Source organism: Chiloscyllium punctatum, chromosome 44 (genome assembly GCF_047496795.1).
Source record: "Chiloscyllium punctatum isolate Juve2018m chromosome 44, sChiPun1.3, whole genome shotgun sequence".
Lineage (NCBI taxonomy): Eukaryota > Metazoa > Chordata > Chondrichthyes > Orectolobiformes > Hemiscylliidae > Chiloscyllium > Chiloscyllium punctatum.
In genome coordinates, this window is record NC_092782.1 from 36029238 (window position 1) to 36050342 (window position 21105).

Sequence of the window (21105 nt, forward strand, 5' to 3'; positions counted from 1 at the left end):
AGCACGGTATGGCACACATCCATTGATACACAGCATTGAATTAAGATAAACAGTACACATACAAATAACAAAGATCCGTGTAGGAAAACATTAGAAACACAGATTCAATTACTGAAGTAAACATGAGAGGGCAGACTAGGATATTGTGTTCCCACAGTTATGTGGGTCCTGGTTGTCTTTTGTATTCCAGGTGTTTAAACTAATCACATCCTAGGTTGAATTGGAAAGCTTTGATTACCTTGCTAAATTGTAAATTTCCATTCTGCTTGGTAGAAGATTTCAAAGGCTGGTATTGGGTGACACAATAGCTGACTCTCCAGTGCAGCCATGAATGTTGTCCATTGGAAACAAATACACAGACAATTGATTCCTGACTAATTAACTCCTCACACTTAAACAACTATTTAGCAATGTATAATAGCCCTCTTCCTTTAAAACATAATACTCCCTCTCACTATGACTGTTCCAGTCATTAACTTATCTAAAATAAAGAAGATCAACAATTAACTTTTGTTTTAAAATAAATAGACCCCTGTTTAGAGTGTTTTTTTAGCACATATTTTCCTCTGCAGGTATTATTCATGGAACTGTTTGTATACTAAGATATTGGTCTTCCATCTTGGAGATTTAGTATTCATTGTTCTCAGTGATGAATTGGCATGCTGTGCAGGTGATGTGTGTGTTGCACCTAGTGCTGCAGGAGACATGCTTTCTGTTCTTTAATGTTATTACCCTGGACAGTATTGTTTCCTCTGCTTTGTTGATTGTCTTCCTTGTTTTCCAGCCCATGTGTAGGACAAATGTTGATTCTATTGTTTCTTCTCATTTCCTTCTTGGTTTTGGTCTCAATAATATCTGACCTTGGGTCCTTAGCTTCAGCAACAAAATTTGCTGAGCTCCATATTTTCATGATTGAAATCTGTAACTGTGTACATTGCTGTTGTAGCAGCTCAAATAGTGATTTAGCAAATATGAAGTGCTAACTTCTTCATCCCTGTCGTCAGCGAATTGCTGCCTCAGTTTCTCCTAGTCACTTGGAAGATGCATTTTGATTGGCCTGTTAGTCTGACTTTGTTTTTCATTCAACAGCTCTGAAGGTGTTTTCATGTTGGCCTTGAGAGGTATGAATTGGAGTGACAGTCAGACAAGGATTGGGTCTTCCTTGGCCTCAGCATTTCACAAGGGCCCCTTTGGCAATCTGGATGTGTCATTCTACAAACCCTTGTCTCCAAGGGTGATGTGGTGATGAGATGATGAAGTTGAACCCTTTTGTTTAGTGAATTCTTTAAATTTGATGGATGTAAACTAGGTTCCATTGTCATTTTTTAATCTTCCAGGAAACTCTTGCTTGGCAAAAGGACTCATACCATTGAGATGATCGTTCTTTCATCTTCAGGATGAAAGGGCACTTTGAAGTGTAGTTTGTGATTATGAGACACCATTTTTAATTATATGAAAAACTCAACACCCACAATATTCCATGATCTGGTTTAGTAGCTGTTACATCCTCTTTCTGCCCTGTGTTTCACTCCTGGCATATATTAGTTATAGACACCATAGGCACGATCTTGTAGGGGTCTGAAAAATATGCTATGGAGGGATTTGAGGCAGAATTGGACAAGTAGTCTGACAATGTGTGTCTCAATTTTGGGAGCATCTCTATCTTTATTCACAAAATGGCATGGCAAGATCCTTGCTAGGCAGCCAAGACCTGCCAATTAAGAGCGATCATTAGTTGTTAAATGCCTTTTTGATGCCTGAAATTGCCTCATTAATATTCAGCCTTTTATCTTACCAAACTCACTAAACACGTTTGATGTTGAGAAAACTCGACATGGAAATCAGAATAGGGACCCGACAAATTCAGCTCACTGTTTGTTCTGAAAGGCCTCCATGTTGGACAGCAGGCGCCAATATCTCAGGGCACAGACCATGGATACATAACTGCATACACCCCATGTTGAAGGACATTGGTATCTGACATGTGCAAGCCTCGATGAACCCTCCTGGCACTTCTCCAATCCACTTACAGGATGTTTATGCATTCCAATGCTCAAAGGCTAAGAAAAGATAAGGTGTGCAATGTTCAGTTAACAATCAGTCTTGCATCCTGGCTTGTGTAGATGGACATTACCAACAAAATCAGTAGTTGCTGGAATCTTGGTAGATGCAGTTTGCTCATGAAACATATCAAGAAGTCTTTCAGCGGAAAATCAGGTTTTGGGCTGCTTTCACCACAAAGGTGATTCTGGAACAGGAAATGCAAATACAGCAGCTCTTTTCTTTCAGCAAGTTTCCCTAACTGAAATTGAAAACCATCACCACACTGCAAAACACTATTCAAACAGACCAGCCACTAAATCCAATCATTAATAAGTCAGGTCAAACAATTAAAATGAGCAATTATCTGAACCCATATGGTTTTTGAAGAAATGCCTTGTTTAAGAACAAAGTTCTACTGACCTTTAATTGACCTTTTTAAATAAAACCATATATCTCCACATTCCTTCAAACTCAAGTCTACAAAAATCACTAAATAGGTCGCTGTCATAACAGCTAGAGTGACAGACCTGTCTTCTTGTCAATTGTCACTTTGAGTTTGTTGAACATCCTATCATATGACTGTATTGATTGGTACTGTACATCTTTTCTCAAAGCTCCTGCATGTTTGCTTGGGTCACGATACATGTTATATAAAGAAGTCAAGGTAACACCTCCATGCTTTTGTATCTTTTCAAACTTTCACCTCAAAGTAGTCATGATTTTTTCAGGACTCAGCTTGACTCTGTCAAGTGTGAATATTATTTTGAGCAACTTGCATTTTGTCAGTTTCAAATTGAATTTGTGTTGGACTTGATCTCAAATTCCTACTGTAGATGTTTTCTCCAAGATCTCATGTAATTGGCTATCATAGTCTTTTCTATCTACACCTTACGCCTGTTGTGCAGACTGCTGCTTTGCATCTCCTTCATGATGTGTCCTTTTTTTGTTGCACTGTATCCTGGATCACTTTAAGGCCAAAAGGGCTTGGGTGGGTTCGAGGTTCAATTTGATTATTGCTAACAGATACTGCCTCAGAAAAAGGCTTTCAATTTTCATAAAAAGCTTGCACAATGAAAGGGGAGTGGCCAGTTCTCCCAGCTCAGCTTTTCTCTGGATCCATCTGACTATTCACTGAGAGCAGTCAGTCAGTGGTGAAGCTGCTGGACCCAGTGAAGATAGATCTAGGCCGATCCTCCTCTCTCACTGACATTCCTCCATAAGACTCTGGGCTTCATTATACCTTTTGTGCCAAGGGGTCTTTATTGGGATTATTGTAAATATTTGGAAGTGTGATTAGGTGGGTATAATCTGTTGGGTTTTCAGATAGGTTACGCTATTCTGTTCTCTTTCGTTTGTGTTTCATTCGGTAATGTTGTCAATAAATTCTGTTTTGTGTAAAACTCAGTAGTTTGACCAGCTGTTTCACTCCTGGAATATCAATGTTATATCTGCTTAAAACAACCAACAAAGTTAGGGTCTGGACTACCTTCTTCAAATGTATTGAGGGGATATGGCCTGGTCCAGAAGTATCAACAGTGAAAATTTGTCATCTCACTTTACTTTCCACTAGCCATTCCAAGTAACAGGTTTTCTAAAAACATTTGTCCATGGTGAAATCACTTTCAGTGTTGGGAGTAGGGAAATGATCCTGCTTTCTGTCTTGATTAAGATCTTTCTGATTCAGGCAAATTCGTGGCTGTCTATTTGGATTCTCCCTCACTGTGATTGAATTTGTCAAATGTGTTGGCTTTGTGATTTTGCAAAACCCTGGCTTCTTCCATCTCTCAGGGATGTTTTTCCATTTTCCCTCCTTGATCTACTCAGACTTTAACTTGGTGGATGCAGGATTGATTTCATCACTGGGTTTATGGTGATATGATACACAATCTTTAAAGCATCCAAATGCTTCATTAAAACAGTAGATTTGCATCAATCTTCTTTGCATCTGCTTGGAAAGTGTTTCTCAATGAGTGTATTCTCTTTAATCTTCAGTGTTGCCTTCCTTACCTCATGATTTACTGAAACAGTCTTCAGCTCTTCACAACTGTTCAAGCCCAGTATAGCAGCACCATCAGTTTCAGTGCTGTCGAATATACAGTTAATATTATTTTCTTTGTGTTCCCCTGATTTAGGTTGTTCCTTGTCGTTGAATCTCAGTTCCAGTATACTATCAGCATGATTTCCTTCAGTTTTAGAACACCTTTCCCTGGAGAACGATTTTCTTTTAAAGTTTCAGGAAATACCCTCTAGTACAGTCTAAGTGGGATGTTGTTACTCTGTGCTCTGGTATCAACTGTCACCTTCAGAATTATCATTGTGGTTTATTTTTTACCTTCTTCTGATCCAAAAAGTTGTATATATTTCTTTTGTCGAAACTGTTGTATCTAGACATTTTATGCATTTGTGTGGTTCCTCTGCCTACTGTATCTTCAAACTCATGAGTATCTTCGAGGGTATGATTTATTTTGCTTCTATTCACTCTGTTGCCTTATCTCTGGAAACTCATCTACAACATTCTTCCGCATGTTTTTCCAGTGATTGGCCTGTCCACAAGTCTTGGAGTTTGATCCATATGTGAGACATTTTCTTCTATTTTTAAATTCATATTGTCATTCATATCTCCTATATGTCTATTTCTCTCCCTTCACTCCCAGCACCTTCCCTTGTCACCTCCAGAGGTGTAAAACCTGAACCTACACCTCCCCCCTCACCTCCATCCAAGGCCCCAAAGGATCCTTCCACATCTGACAGAGGTTTTCCTGCACCCCCACACACTTAATTGATTGTGTCCACTGCTCTCAGTGTGGTCTCCTCTACATTGGGGAGATAGGACACCAACTTGACATTTTAGAGAACATCTCTGGGACACAAGCACTAAACAACCCCACTGCCCAGTAACCAAACACTTCAATTCCCCATCCAACTCCGCCAAGGACATGCAAGAGCTGGGCCTCTTCCACCACCAAATTCTAGCCACCCGATATTGGAGTAAGAACATCTCATCTTCTGCCTTGGGACCCTACAACCACAGGGGATCAATGTGGATTTCACTACTTTCCTCATCTTCCTTCCCCCCAACTTAATCCCAGATCCAACCCTCCAACTCGGCACTGCCCTCTTGAACTGTCCTAACTGTCCATCTTCCCTCCCAATTATCCGCTCCACCTTCCCCACTGACCTAACACAATCACCCTTCAACTGTATCGAGCTGGGAATGAGAACTGAATCATAGAAAGCTTTTGGTTAGATTTCTGCTGTTTTATTCAGTAAATTGCCTATGTTAAATACATTTAAATCTTCATTTCCAACTTACAGATTGATTTAAATAGTCCATTCTTCATTGTCAGAGCCTATAACAAAACTACTAATAGCCAGGTGATAATTTGCTTCAATCTTCTTAAATCCCTCCATCATATCACCCACGTTCCAATGTGTTATTAGCTATGGAATATGCTTTCATGCCGCATCAGTTGGCATTTTATTTTTTCATTATTGATTCAATTTTTCCCCTGTCACTGATATAGGTTGATTTTGCAAAACAATGTTAAATTAATTTTAAATGTTTTAAGATTGCTCACAGCTACCAATGCATTTTCTTTTCAGCTTGTCTTTTGATTTTCAGGTACTTGAAAAAAACTTATTTTAAGCTCGCAAAACCTTAAATTAAGCTTTCTTTAATTCTTGTTCATTATGCTGATTGGTGGAAGACTTTCTGGGCTGCTGTCTGAATACACAATCGACGACTCTCCAGTGCAAGCATGAATGTTCCTCAGTGGAACACTTGCAATTATTTCCTGGCTAATTGGCTTATCACTCTTTGTACTCAGTACGACAATTGTATCACCTACCTTGGGTAATTTGAAAGGCAGGCTCATTGACTGCAAAGCTGAAAGTCAGGTTGTCATTGCTATCACCATCTGAGGCAGATAAAGTGATCAGTGTTGTCCCAGCAGCCACTTCCTCATAAGGGGTTAAGGTACTTGATGGACAGGGACTGAAATAATGAGAGAGATTCCTGTTTAGTGAATCAAAGAACCATCAGAGCAATCAAGAACTGATTTAATATTTAACGTACCTGATGATGGGAACTTCATCATTTACATCAGTAATTGTGATCGTTACTGTGCCTGTGCAAGAGAGGCTTGGAGATCCTGTGTCATTAATAGATATCACAGCGTAGAAAAGCTGAAGGCAAAGAACAAAACTCAGGATTACTTCAATTAATGAGATCTCTGTCACAGGTCTGGAAATTGATTGGAATAAAGTATCTGTGCTGAAGTTATTCTCATTATTCTATAATAAAAATATATTTCATACCATGTCACCATTTTCAAAATCCAAAGCCGCTGCTGTGGTAATTTGACCCAAGTTGTCCAGGTTAAATAGTGCAGTGGTATTGGTGAAGGAGCTCGGCAGAAAAGAATACTTGAAAGAAAAAGAGCAAGTTATATTTCTGTCAGCTAATATTCAATTCTTTTTGTGAGGTAAATGAATCAGTTACAGTTTTGACTTGTTGCAGTCAAACAGAAGGAACAGGAATTCAACTTTATTCCAGATTTAGGGTTGGGCCTATTTATCTGTGACTTGCCGACCTAAGCTTATCATTGAAACTCAGAAGTGATGATCCACTGTGGCAACTGTTGTGTAGAGAAAGCATAGCCTTGTGCAGTGTATAGGTCAAGCAAAATGAATGCACAGGAAATAATTAGAGATGAACAACATTAGAACAGCAGAAGAAATTCAGGAGTTGCTGAGAGGGGTTGGGGTGTGAGAGAGTAAGTGGAGATCAGAGAAAAGGGGACATTAGGGAAGAAAACCTGAAGGATAAAGATAAATTTGAGGTGAATGGGGAGAGAAGAGGAAGAAAGAAGCAGATTAGGTGAAAACAGTATGGAGGGTAGGGAAACATGGAGAAGTAGGATTGGTGATGGTTTAGGTTTAGTTGGAGGTTGGTGCTTCAAGATTAGCTTTCATATAATCACACAATTAAAATATATTCACTGATGAACCTGACATTATTCTGCCTAACTGTAACCTATGTAGTCTTTACTATTTTAATATTGTATGACTCTATTTAGCCTCATTTGACAAAGAATTGCACCATGGAATTTCACAGAGATACATTTCTATTACTTTCAACCTTCATGGTTGAATGAGCTCACATTATTGTGGCTCATTGATTCCTTGTCAGAATTCTCTGGTATTATCAATAAAGGAAGACCAGAAGAGTGTTACAGTGGGAAGGGAGGAGAAAACAAATTATAAGAATTGTGCTTTACGCTAGCTTTGTTTTAATTTCTAGTAATTTAGAAAAGAGACGTTTACTTTTGACAAAATGTTAATTCCAAACTATGACATTATGGTCAGAGCATCATTCACAAAGACAAGGTGGTAAACATCCTATTTCTTGTACAAATAAAAAAGAAGGTATCATAAAATGTTTGCATATCCCAGTGGTAAGTTTTAACATTTTATGAAATGACAGTTAGAAATTGAATGAACTGGTATTACACTGCCAGGGAATGATCCCTTAAAGGATCAGGCAGTAGGTAATAGAAGGTTATGTTTAGTGGCTTGCTTTACGTTTAAAGAAACCAAACCGAAATTGGGCATACATGCCCCAGCCAATCCAAGACTGACCATGAACTGTTCGTTCACTTTGCATGCATCGCATATCCAATCAAAAACCTGTTCATTCAATGCCTAAACCAATCACAGTTCAGATATATCTCTGATCATGTTATAATTTGCAGTTTGGAAAGGGGTAAAAAGGCCTACTTTTCAATAGTTGTGCATGCAAGAAGAAGAACAAAATACGCTAGCCAATCTCAGTCTAGGGTTAACTTCTGTTGTCCTTGTGTTGATAACTTAATACATTGGTGAACAGCGTCTAAACACTCTTATTCCTACAATGGTCAAACCCTGACTCTATGATTCAAGTGAAATTAGATTTCAGAACCTAACAAGTGGGAATGGGAGAATGAAAGAGAGGGAGAAGATTAGGATAGTAAATGGGGAGGAGGACAGGCGGAGAGCATAATAAAGACATGGAGCCAGAGGATTAGAGATATTTGGTTGGAGACAGGAAGAGAAGCAGAAAAGAGGGGAAAGGAATAAGTAGAATGAGGATGCAGGCAACAAATATCTCCAAAACGAGGAGGAGCAATCAGCTATGCTAATTACCGAGCCCCAGTTTGGATCAATCAATTATCACCATGGCTACAAGCAGCACAGAGGTGTAATTATTGGAGCACCTCTCACTATCCTGCAATTCCCTACACTTACATACAGTTGTCACAAGGACTAAAGTGTTTAAATTGAAGGTGAAAACTTTGATTGTATGCCTTAAGCTTCCCCAAGGCCAGAAATGCTGATTCATTGGTAAAGACTTACTTGTAAAGTATCTCCATCAGGATCTGTTGCAGTTAATTTATACACAGAGGTACCACTCGTAACAGTCTCTAGAACAGTGACAGATGGTCCTGTACCAAAGGAAACATGATCATTATACTGTATTAATGTACAAATGAAGGTGCTAATAGCAGTAAACTAGTTCATGTTTGAGATGGACCAGTGATGAAGTATGTCAGTAACGTGTAGAATTTATTACTTTGCCATTGACATTGAGATGAACTATATTTGGACAATAAAGGCCTTGTCAGCAAAACCCAAGTCTCATGAAAGAATTTTAAAAAATCATTGTGCAACAAGTCAATGTGTGGTACTTGTTTCAATAACTGAGCACTGTACATTCTATGGTCTTAATACATTTCTTCTCAAAATTAAAAGGTCATGACTTCTATGAGAATTGGTTTGGATAGCTAATTTTAGCTTTGAGGCAGTGAAGCTGTGTTTATTTCTAAATGCTGGTCATCAGCTGGTTGCTAAAGGGGGCAGCAGGCTGTAACCATGGATGTTCAGGAAGAGTCGTTGGAAACTAAAAACGTTTAGGATTGGTGAGAAGTGGGGGCTTTGGATGTTGGAAGTGAGAAGAGAAGACAGCAAAGATCAAAGCTGGGAGAGATAATATGGATGCTTAAAGGTAGTCAGGGCATGAGAGACTGGCAAAAGAATTTCTGAGAATTTAGGGAGAAGGACTCGGGTTCATCTTGACCCAGAAACCACAGTACACATGCAGGTACCCTGCTGGATCTGTTCACGCCTACTTCGCTTTCATTTCCAGGTTTCCCAAAGCATCTGAAATTAGACCCACAACCATTACATTGAAATGGTTCCAGAATCTGCAGAAAACCTATTCATTCAAATATTATAATCACACCTCTTAGAAACACTTTACTTAAATACCGCTGAATTAAGCATCAGAAACTAAAAAGAGCCACAAGTACATGGGATGGTGCTAGGTTTCATATTTTTATCGCAGACAATAGGTTGAAATTCTGCCATATGATGATAAAATTCCCAAAATTACCTTGATATTGTAATGGATGCGGCCTCCTCAAACAATTAAAAACAAAATAAAATGTTGCAAATTTAACTGCAATATCTTGCAAAGCCCAACCTTCAAGAAATCACTGTGCTTTTATAAAGACTGGATCACTTTGAACAAAGATGAAGCTGCAATATATATTTGTCAAGTATTTGTCTCAGAATGAACACAACCATCAGCTTCACCTGGATATAAATGCATGATATGTCGAGCAAGCTGGACTGAACTAACAATGTAAATACAGTGGCTACAAATGCAGATAAGATGCTAGGAATCCTGCTGTGTGTAACTCTCCCCCTGTCTTCCTAAAGCCTGTCCATCATCTACAAGGCACAAATCAGGACAAAGCAGCCTGCTTGATTGGCACCACATTCACAAACATTCACACCCTCCCCCATCAATGCTCAAGAGCAGCAATTTGTACCATCTATAAAACGCAATGTAGAATTTCCCCAAGGCTCCTGAGACAGTGCCTTCCAAATCCATGGCCACTTCCAGCAAATATATGGGAACACCTCCATTTACAAGTTCACCTTCAAGCCACTCACCATCCTGACTTGGAAATACATCACTGTTCCTTGAATGCCACTGAATCAAAATCCTTGAACCCCTCTCTATAACAGCTTTAACTACATCAAAAAGACTGCAGCGGTTCAAGAAAGCAGCTCATCACCACCCTCTCAAAAGGCTGGCCCAATTGGGAATGCCGATATCTCATAAAGGAACATGGCCCAGCCAAGAATGCTGATGTCCCATAAAGGAATGTAAACAAGCATGTATTTGTGTCAGGAGTGGCCTCTTTATCCAACAGCATTTCAAAGTAATTGAGATTTGCACTTCCACTGCATAACACCGACACCACAGATTTGAGCCAAAAATGTCCAAAAGAAACAGATTTACTTTCACATATACCAGATTGATGCTCAGTGTACTGATTTGTACTCCACTTGTCACAATTGAGTGACACTCACCTGCTACAAGCAGAGGATCACAAACAGGAGCTTCATTTACAGGATTTAAAGACACAGTCAGGCTACAGGTAGTGGTATGCAACGCCATGTCAGTGACAACGATATTTAGTTGATAGTCCGTGGAACTAACTGTGTCATAATCCAGCAAGGAGTTGGTAACAATCCATGCATTATTTCTACCTGAAAGTGAAAAATAGGTTGGATCATATTGATCATCACAAAATATCTTTATGATATTTCTGATTTTAGTAAAATAGGGATTTTATTTTGACATTAACTGTTTATTAAAGTGATCTTGATCCAGTAGCTTTAATCTCATGTGAAATTAGTTTCTTGCATTTTCATGTTGCGTTTGGTTAGAATGTTGGGAATGTTAATAAGTCCTGCTGTGACCATATCTAGTGTGCCAACACTGCTTCATGCTGGAAGAGCTGCACTTCCTGTGGGAAAGGATGCAGGTTTAATACTCAAATAATTCTCAAATAAAATCAATTATGAAACTGTTGAAATTTAGCACGCAACAAGAAAATGGATTGCAATAACATAGAAACAGAAAGTCTGGAAAAACTCAACAGGTCTGGCAACAGGGCAGAGAAAAAAAATTGAGTTAATATTTGGGGTGCAGTGACCATTCGCGTTTGTTATCACTAAAGTCTTATTGAAATTGAAATGCTATTTTTAAGGCTGCAATGACTCTGAATGAAACTGAGGAAAAATCAGTGACGGAAAAAAACCAACAAGACATAGCACACAATTAACTTACAGAATTCCAGTTGCAAAGTCTTTCTAGAACCTTTGTCTTTTAAACTGCGCTAATCACAGGGATAGAGAGTTGTACAGCATGGAAGCTGACCTTCAGTCTAACTCGTCCATGCTGACCAGGTATCCCAATCTTAACTCGTTCCATTTTTCTGCATCTGGTCTATATCCCAATAAATAGGCGCTATTCATGGACCTATTCAAATGTCTTTTAAACATTATAATTGTATCTGCCTCTACCATTTCCTCTGGCAGCTCATTCAGTACACGCACCACCCTCTCTGTTACCCGTCAGCTCCAAAGTATTAGCTTTACTTCATCAAGTGTGCCTTGGTAGCACCATCTACTGACTAAATTGTTTCAGTCCTAAAGGACAGACTTGGCACTGCAGTGGGGGTGAAGGAATCATCAAAAGGGGAAAACATATTTGATCTCATTCTCATCAATCTGCTTGCCCCAAATACACATGTCCATAACAGTATGGATAGGAGAGACCACCTTCAAGGAGACAAAATCCCAGCTTCATTTTGAGGATTCCCTGCATTGTGTTTTATGGCAAATCACTTCAAGACTGGAAATCAATGAGGTGCTGTGGTCTGGCAGAATTGTACTCAAACACAATCTGCAATCTCATGGCCCAGCATATCACCTGCTGTTCCATTACCATACAGATCAAGAGACAATCCTAGATCAATGGAGAGGGAAAGAAAGATATAACAAGAACAGCACCTGGCACATCAAAAAATGAGGTGTCAGTTTGGTAGAACTACAACACAGGACTAATTGTGTGTTGAACAGCTTAAATAAAATGTGACAGAGAGAGCTAAGTGATTCCAGAACAAACAGTTCATATCTAAGCTCTGCAGCCCTGCCTTATCCAATCATGGATGGAATAAATAGTTCGCCCAACTCACTGGAGGGAAGTGCACAAATATCCTCATCCTTGATAATGAGGAACAAAGCATATTGGTGCAAAAGACAAGGTTGAAGCATTCGCAGTGAAAAGAAATGCCAAGTGGATGAACCATGTGGGTCCCATCCTGAGGCCCTCAGCATCTCAGACATCAGTCATCACCCAGTTTGGTTCACTCCACGTAATATCAAGAAATGGCTGAAGACATTGGATATTGCAAAGGCTCTGAGCACTGATTACATTCAACAAAGGGTACTGAAGGCTGGTGCTCCTGAATTTGCTGTACCCCAGTCATGCTCTCCCAATGGGGGTATGGTACTGACATCTGCTTAACAACATGGAATATTGCCCAGGAATGTCCTGTGGAGGAAAAGCAGGATAAATCCAACCCAGCGAATTACTGGCCCATCAGTCTATTCTCAATCATTAATAAAGACAGGAGTCATCTATAGTGCTATCAAGCATCAGTTGCTTAGCAATATCTGATACCTTGATGCTCATTGATTTGGGCTTCAGAAAGGCCACATAGTTCCTGACCTCATTACAGCCTTCGTTCAACCAAAGGCTGACCTCCAGAGATGAGGTGAGAGTTACTGCCATTGATTTCAAGGTAGTGTTCAACTGGCATCAAGGAATTGTGGTAAATTCACAGTCAATTGGATTTGGGGAGAGGGGTGGGGAGTATAGTTTTAGCTGATAGCGGTCAGGTATATTAGCTTCAAGCATCTCTGCAGGAGTTCCTCAGGGTAGTGTCCTGGACTCAATAATCTTCACCTGTTTCACTAGTAACCTTCCCTCTATTATAAGGATCTTTGCTGATAATTTCACAAAGTTCAAATCGTGCCAACTCCTCAGATACTGAGGAGGACTATGTCTGAGTGTGTCAAGATCTGGAAAGTGTCAAGTAACATTCACACCAAACAAGGGTCAGATAACAACTATGTCTAACAAGACAGAATCTCACCATTTGTCCTTGATGTTCAATGGCACTACCATTGCTGAATTCCCCAATTTCACTATCATGGGATTATCACCGATCATAGACTGAACTGGACTATCCATGCAAATGCTGTGGCTGCAGGAGCAAGTCAGAGGTTAGGAATCTTACAATGTGTAACTCACCTCCTCACCTCCTGAGTGAAGGGGTGGCATGGTGGCTCAGTGGTTAGCACTGCTGCTTCACAGCGCCAGGGACCCAGGCCGATTCTGGCCTTGGGTGACTGACTGTGTGGAGTTTGCACATTCTCCCTGTGTTTCCTCCGGTGGGTTTCCTCCGGGTGCTCCTGTTTCCTTCCACATTCCAAAATACGTGCTGGCCAGGTGAACTGGCCATGCTAGATTGCCCAGTGTTAAGCGTTAAGTGCATTAGTCAGGGGTAAATGGAGGGAAATAGGTCTGGGTGGGTGACTCTTTGGAGGGCTGGTGTGGAATTGTTGGGCCAAAGGGCCTGTTTCCACACTGCAGGGTATCTGATCTAATCTAATCTCTAAAGCATGTTCATCATCAACAAGGCACAAGTCAGGAGTGTAATGTAACACTCCTCACTTCCCTGAATGGGTGCTCCTCCAAAAACGTTCAAGAAACTTGACACCAGCCGAGCCAAAGCAGCCCGCTTGATTTGCACCACATCCATACCATTCACTTCTTCCAAAAGTGTTGTTCAGTCGTTGTGGTGTGTCCTGTCTGTAAGATGTAATCACCAAGGCCCCTTAGACAGCACCTTCCAAATTCTCAACAATTACCATTTAAATGTACAATGTAAGCAGATACATGGAAACATGACCATTTGCAAGTTCCTCTCCAAACCACTCATAATCTTGACATGGAACTGCATCACTGTTCCTTCCCTGTCGCTGGGTCAAAATCCTGGAACTCACTCCCTAATGGCATCATGAACATACCTTCATCAAAGGGATGCAGTGATTCAAGAAAGCAACATACCAGTGCCTTCTCAAGGACATTAGGGATGGACAATGAATGTCAGCCTAGCCAGCAAAGCCCATACCTCATGAATTAATAAAGTCTTCTCAGCAAATAAATGGGATCTCTCACTTTATAACTTTTTATTCCCTATCTGTTTTAATTTGTTTTCAGAATAGTTTACAACCTCAGAAACCTTCCCTCCTCTTGTAAACTATGCTTCTAATAAGATATTACTCCACAGAAGTATTTTTGTTTAAGTTGAAAGCAACCTACAATGGAATCATGACAATATGATTATCTTAAATTTATTTTTACCATTCTTCCAGAAGTGTTAATATTCGCAATTTACTCTCCTTAACATATTAATGCAAAAGAATGCCTTGTGCATCTTTTATCCTTTAATAGTAGCTTTTATTTTAAACTTCAGACAGGATATAACTGTTGCTACAATGTCCTTTGCATAAGATACAAGTGAGTCGCTATGAATGAATAAAGTAGTTTGTGCTTATCAATTTTTGTCAGTCATTTTTTTAACACATTCTCAACATATTCATACTCTGAACTTTCATTTTAAAGTGCATATGCCAATATCAGCAGATCATTGGTCGAAAAGACAAAGTAAAACAGTGTAAAAAAAGAAAATAACACTCCAATTACTCTCCTTGAAATGATTACAAGAGGAGATTTTAATGTCCTTACCTTGAATAATATCGAACTCAGATACAGGGATTGCGAAGGAGAAAGTCAAAGTGTCACTGCTGTCATTGTCAAAGGCTGCTAAAAATGCGACATTTGTGCCAATATTTACTTCCTCATCCACCAAGACTGGACTCGAAGGGCATAAACTAGAAAGTGACAATTCATTGTTAAGTTACCATCTGGTATCTTTGGATTTTCATCTTATTTTTCAGTTGTTTTAAATAATATATGTTTGAGAAAACATTCTAAATATAATAAACTCCAGGAGTGTAGAATGAAAGTACCATTCAATCCAAGTATCAAGGTATTCTGATGTGAAATGGTCTGATTTGCAGTCTATCTGTGCTCATGACCTATTCGCCAATTCTCATGCACTCTGGTATTTGCACACTTACATTCTATTCTTTTTAAACTTGAGGTGATGCAAAGCTCCGCTGCCACACCTTAATTGAGCAGTCCGTCTGATTCCCCTATTCCCCTTGCAGTTGATCACCCAAATTGGCTCTCAATCAATATGTTGACTTAAAAATTCTCATCTTTCGTTTCAAATCCCTTTTCTGCTTCCTATCGCTGCCATCCCCATCAGGCTACAACCCTCTGAAGTATCAGCACTCCTCTCATTCTGACCTCTATCATTCCCAATTACAATTACTCGATGATGAAGGACCAAACTTTACATCACTTAAACGGCGATCATCTGAATGTAACATTGCACTTTGATTTGTAATATCTGCTGAGCAGTTTGGAACATTTCATTACGTTAAAGATGGTTTATTATCAGAAACTGTTGTTCTATGATTCAGGAAAAGAATATGTGATCCACAATGAGAACGTAATTTGCAATGCTAATCAGAATCTGAAACTGATTATGCAGAACAGGAATGTTTCTAATTACTTCCACAGTCACAATAATCGTGAGCTGTTATCTGAGGATGTAGTGTGCTTTCCACTCTCATTGTCTGAAACTTGGAACACATTTTCTTGCTTGTGTTTCTTCCCTAACCATCCTTACAAACATAAAACTCACTGTACCAAATACTTTTTCAATCATTGTTTCCTGGGACCTGAGAGCTCCATAGCTCCATGAGTCTTCAAATCTATACAGTTTCAGAATGAGCTTTGGCAGATCCTAGTCATTTTTCTCTTCATTCACTTCCTTTCTCTCTCCTATTCTTTAAGCCTGGTCATATCCTCCATTCATAGTCTTTTCCCTCAGGCGTTTTGTATTTTAACAAAGGCAAAATTTTAAAACCAGAGAGACAAAGCTACAAACTAGTCATATGGTGTGTCTGATTTGATTTTATTTTTATTTTTCAAAAGACATACCAATAAGTGGGAAAAGAAAAGGTTCTGTAATGACTAAGGGGAAGTATACATTTAAATTCAGAATGGCTGATTCTCAGAATATATATATATTTATAGTAACAAAGCTAATTCTTTTTCTTAAACATGGTAATAATTGAAATTGTGTCTAAAATAGTTTAATAACAAACCTTATGACAGGAGCTTCATCATTGACATCAGTGATGTAGATAGTGACAGTGCCAGTGCAGGTATTTCCTCCTGGGTCAGCTACAGAAACCACTGCATGATACTGTGTCAGCTACACAGGGACAAAATGCAATTGCATTTTCATTAATGGATGGAACCATGCTAATTGTTTCAATTCAGTAAGTATTCATATTGTGTCATTAAACCTCTGCTGACACATGGAGAAATTATCTTGGGCAGAAGACTAGATTGATCGAAACCTGAACAATTAGAACATAGAATACAGAACAGTACAGCTCAGGAATGAAAGCTTCTAAATTAGTGTTATGAAATGTTATCCTAAATTAACCCCATCTACTTGCATATGATCTGTAATGGAGTTAAAACAATATAATTCTGATGAAAGTAATCCCCCTTTCTGTTTTCAGGCTGTTTTTCAGAATTAGCCCTGGTAACCGTGTAAATTATGGCTATCCAAGTGAACTGGGAGATTTTTCCATTTAATGTACTGAATAGGTTATCATTAGTCATACCTGATCAACAGCTTCATAATCCAATGAACTTATTGTAGAAATATCACCAATTGCATTAATATCAAAAAGTGTAAGTGTACCAGACGTGGATGTTGGGAGAATTGTATACTGTAAAAATAAATTTAAAAAGAACACATAAGCTGTGGAAAGGTGCAAGCAGGACTGTTTTGAATAAATAGATAGTCATACAGTCGGTGCAAAAGATACAATGGCTTGCACTTTTGCATTAATAAATATTAAAATGCACATGTTGTATACATTAGTTAGGTTGGACTGATTTCCAAGCAAAAGTTAATGAAGTTTGAAAAGGTGGGTTGTAAATTAATGCTGTTTTTGCAGGTAGAGGTCACCATTCAGAATCTGCCCACATCAGGTCTGTTGGAGGTGTGCACTAGGAAAGATGAACACTCTCAATTAACTACCATGACTATGTCTAGGGCTGGGCTGCTTGCTCATTGTTTAAGTGCCCATTCACAGCTCTTCTCCACACTGCCATCTGCTCCTTCACACTGCCACCTGTCCCCTCACACTGCCATCTGCCCCTTCACACTGCCATCTGCCCCTTCACACAGCCATCTGCCCCCTTACACTGCCATCTGCCCCCTCACACTGCCACCTGCCCCTTCAAACAACCACCAGCCACTTCACACTGCTGCCTTCCCCCTACACCCTGCCCTCTTCCCCTTCACACAACCGCCTGCCCCTTCCCACAGCCACCTGCCCGCTCACACTGCTACCTGCCCCTTCACACTGCCATCTGCCACTTCTCTCTGCCAACTGCATCTGTACACTGCTGCCTGCCCCTTCACACTGCCACCTGCCCCTTCAAACAACCACCTGCCCCTCACACTGCTGCCTGCCCCCTTCACACTACCGCCTGTCCCCCTCGCACTGCCACCTGCCCCTTCAAACAACCACCAGCCACTTCACACTGACATCTGTCCCCTCACACTGCTGCCTGCCCCTTCACACTGCCACCTGCTCCTTCACATGCCACCTGCCCCCTTCATACTGCCACCTGCCCCTTCACACTGCCACCCGCCCCTCACACTGCCACCTGCCCCTACACACTGCCACCTGCCCCATTCACACTGCCACCTGCCCCATTCACATTGCCACCTGCCCCTACACACTGCCACCTGTCCCTTCACACTGCCACCCGCCCCTCACACTTCCACCTACACCTTCACACTGCCACCTGCCCCTCACACTGCCACCTGCCTCTTCACATTGCCACCTGTCCCTTCACACTGCCGTCTGCCCCTTCACACTGCCACCTGTCCCTTCACACTGCCACCTGTCCCTTCACACTGCCACCTGCCCCTTCACACTGCCACCTGCCCCTACACACTGCCACCTGCCCCTACACACTGCCACCTGCCCCTACACACTGCCACCTGTCCCTACACACTGCCACCTGTCCCTACACACTGCCAGCTGCCCCTTCACACTGCCACCTGCCCCTTCACACTGCCACCTGCCCCTTCACACTGCCACCTGTCCCTTCACACTGCCACCTGCCCCTTCACACTGCCACCTGCCCCTTCACACTGCCACCTGCCCCTTCACACTGCCGGTTGCTTCTGTGTACAGCAGTGGATTAAACGCTTTGTGCTACCAATGTGCAATGCATCCCGTTTTCCTTTCTTAATTTTGCTGCTGGAATTTAATCCATAATAAATGGAACACCAGTACAGGGACAGGGCTCCAAGGTCACATACAGCACTGGAGCCATTCCTAATGTGATGAACAAGACACAAGATGTAACGATGGAGAAAGTGAGGACCGCAGATGCTGTAGATCAGAGCTGATAATGTGTTGCTGGAAAAGCGCAGCAGGTCAGGCAGCATCCAAGGAGCAGGAGAATCGACGTTTCGGGCATGAGCCCTTCTTCATTCTTGAAGAAGGGCTCATGCCCGAAACGTCAATTCTCCTGCTCCTTGGATGCCACAAGATGTAACAATTCCTAACACAGCTCTGAAAGACCATTTTCAGATGTGCAAAAGCTGGTGGGCAGGGAGACAAATCCAGGAAGCTTGACACAAGGGGATAGCAGCAGTATAACAAGCCCAAAGACCTGGTCAAGTTCAGTGAGTGTGTCTTCTTATGATGCATCCTCTTGACGGTACTACAACATCTCTTACTGCTCTTTACGCTATATCTCAACCACTGACAGGCATTTAGGACTTAGTGACATGCAACCGGACATTTCACCTCTCCTTAAACATATAACAATACTGTCAGCTTTATACCAAACTCTCACAGCCTCCACCTGGCAGCACGTCACTCAAACACAGCATTTAGCAGTTACTGACACCCTGCCTTCTCTTTCATGGTACTCTGGCAAACAATGGAAGAGACCAGATCAAATCCAGTGCTGGGGGAAATGTATGGGATGAGGTGAGTAAGGGCCCTGTATCTCCTCAGTCGACTACAGGATTTGGTTGACAATAGCATGGGACCATCAGGAACAGAGCCTGATGTCTGACATTGCGGAGGACATTGGAGATGGTAACATGCTCAAGTCATATGCCCCTTCACAACTCCCAAAATGCTCTCATCTTGCTAAATGGCATGATGAGTAAAGTTCACCTGGTCTAATAATGGGATCCTTGCTTCTTACCATACTCTTCTCCCCTCAGACCAACCTCCCACTTCTGCGTTCCTGCTTTCAGTTAGCCAAGAATGACCACAAGCTCAGTGCAGAAAGCACAAAGGAGAAAATTCAGCATCTGTGAGTCAACCCATCACATGATCTGATATTCTCTGTCACAAGTTCAAAGACTGAGTCTGTGTTTCTCCCTTAGACAACATTCTGGAGTTGAGATCAATGCGTGTCAAGTCAAACTGGTGAACTGCAGCCAGGCGACAGGTAAAGATTGATACAGTTGCCAGCTCACAGGAGGATGAAGTTGTTCAGGAGCTCTTGATACCAGGGACAGGATACCAGGCAGCACTGGTAAAGCATGTACAATACGATCCTGGGTGCATTAACTGACCTGGCAGAAAGCCCCCTGTCATTGCCAAGGAGCTTGGAGGAGTCTGGTTCCAACTTACAGAAGGAATAATCCAGCACTTGCCCGCATCACCACTTCTGCTCCATCTCCCTGATGTGTTGTAGGCAGCAGGGAACTGTCTTTCGGCCCCCAGGTCCATTGTAATCATCGTGTACACAGGTCACCAAAGCATCTGCTCTCCTAAGCAGGCTTCAGCTATACTAACTCAAGACCGCACACCTTCAAAGGCATATCAGAATATTAGCAGATGGTTTATAATGTAAAAGCACCTAAATCTAATCTACCCTTCCACTTGTGTGCCTGGCTTTTTAAAGATTTGGGTTTAGGGACAACTTACAGCTTAAAGCTTGTTGTTTGTGGATGGTTGATTAAATGATTTACCTCAATATATCAAATTAAATTCTGACATTGTATCAGCTGCTGGGCAGTGTGACTTCAGGACCTTCCACACAGACTGTGTATCCCTACACAGACTGCCTTTGCAGTTTCACCAGGTGATGAGGTGTCTTGACAGGTCATGCTAGAAGCAACTGACAGTTCAGTAGAGAATTTTGAAGGTGGTCCACTCTAAGGAGGGTTAGGGAGAATTGATGATGATAAGTGATCCTGGGGTAAAGAGGGCAGAATAGGCTAGATGATCTCTGTTGTGTTATATCCCATGGTCAGTAAGAGACATGTGCGTAACATCACCACTGTATGTGCCTGAAGGCATAAATGTCTCATATTCCATCTTACCTAACACCACTTGAAGCATGACACTCTACAGGAAGCATGCTTCTCTATCATAACCTAAGAGTTTAATATTAGCTCAGACACATATATACCTGCAGAATGTACTGTTAAAATGTAAACAATAGTTTGATGTAATAAGTATCTGTCAGATTCTTCAACACCACAATATGCGTGCCTAGTTTCTTCATTATAGGAGGTTGCATAACAATTCCACATCAGGAAAATTACCCTAGTGGAAGCAAACGCACAGCACTGAGAGCAATGATGGAAAGTCCCTGTTGGTGGGGGAGCTCCCACATCTCCAGACAATGTGAAAGTAGAACATATTCATGAAACTTTTCTTTCACAGCGGAATACTTGATGCAAGCAAAGCCTGTGTTCTAATATTTATAACGGATTTTCATTCTTTGTTTTTTTTTCCAAAATCCAAAATCAGGTTAGAATTGCTGAGGGAGACAGTGGATGGGTGACCAAAAGACAGAAAAAGAGTAGGAAGGCAGTTCAGGTGTCTCCTGCGGTCATCTCCCTCCAAAACAGATATACCATTTTGGACACTGTTGGGGAGGGCAGCAGTTGC

General features: G+C 41.1%; 1 protein-coding gene and 1 long non-coding RNA gene across 2 annotated transcripts in view; both read right to left on the reverse strand.

Annotated features, from left to right (window-relative positions):
• Positions 1–6470, reverse strand: part of LOC140466608 (cadherin-23-like) — a 48456-nt gene extending 41986 nt beyond the window's left edge. The window contains exons 1-3 of the mRNA XM_072562057.1: positions 6361–6470; positions 6119–6228; positions 5892–6037 (exon numbers count right to left, since the gene is read on the reverse strand). Of these exons, the coding sequence (XP_072418158.1) occupies positions 5892–6037; positions 6119–6228; positions 6361–6363 (259 nt within the window). The 5' untranslated portion in view covers positions 6364–6470. The remainder of the gene's footprint in view (positions 1–5891; positions 6038–6118; positions 6229–6360) is intronic.
• An 8359-nt stretch (positions 6471–14829) lies between these two features.
• LOC140466640 (uncharacterized) lies at positions 14830–16840 on the reverse strand. The gene is made up of 3 exons (XR_011955241.1): positions 16780–16840; positions 16249–16358; positions 14830–14901 (listed from the first exon to the last, which is right to left on the reverse strand). It is a non-coding gene; the product is annotated as an uncharacterized lncRNA (long non-coding RNA).
• Between the last annotated feature and the right edge of the window lie 4265 nt (positions 16841–21105).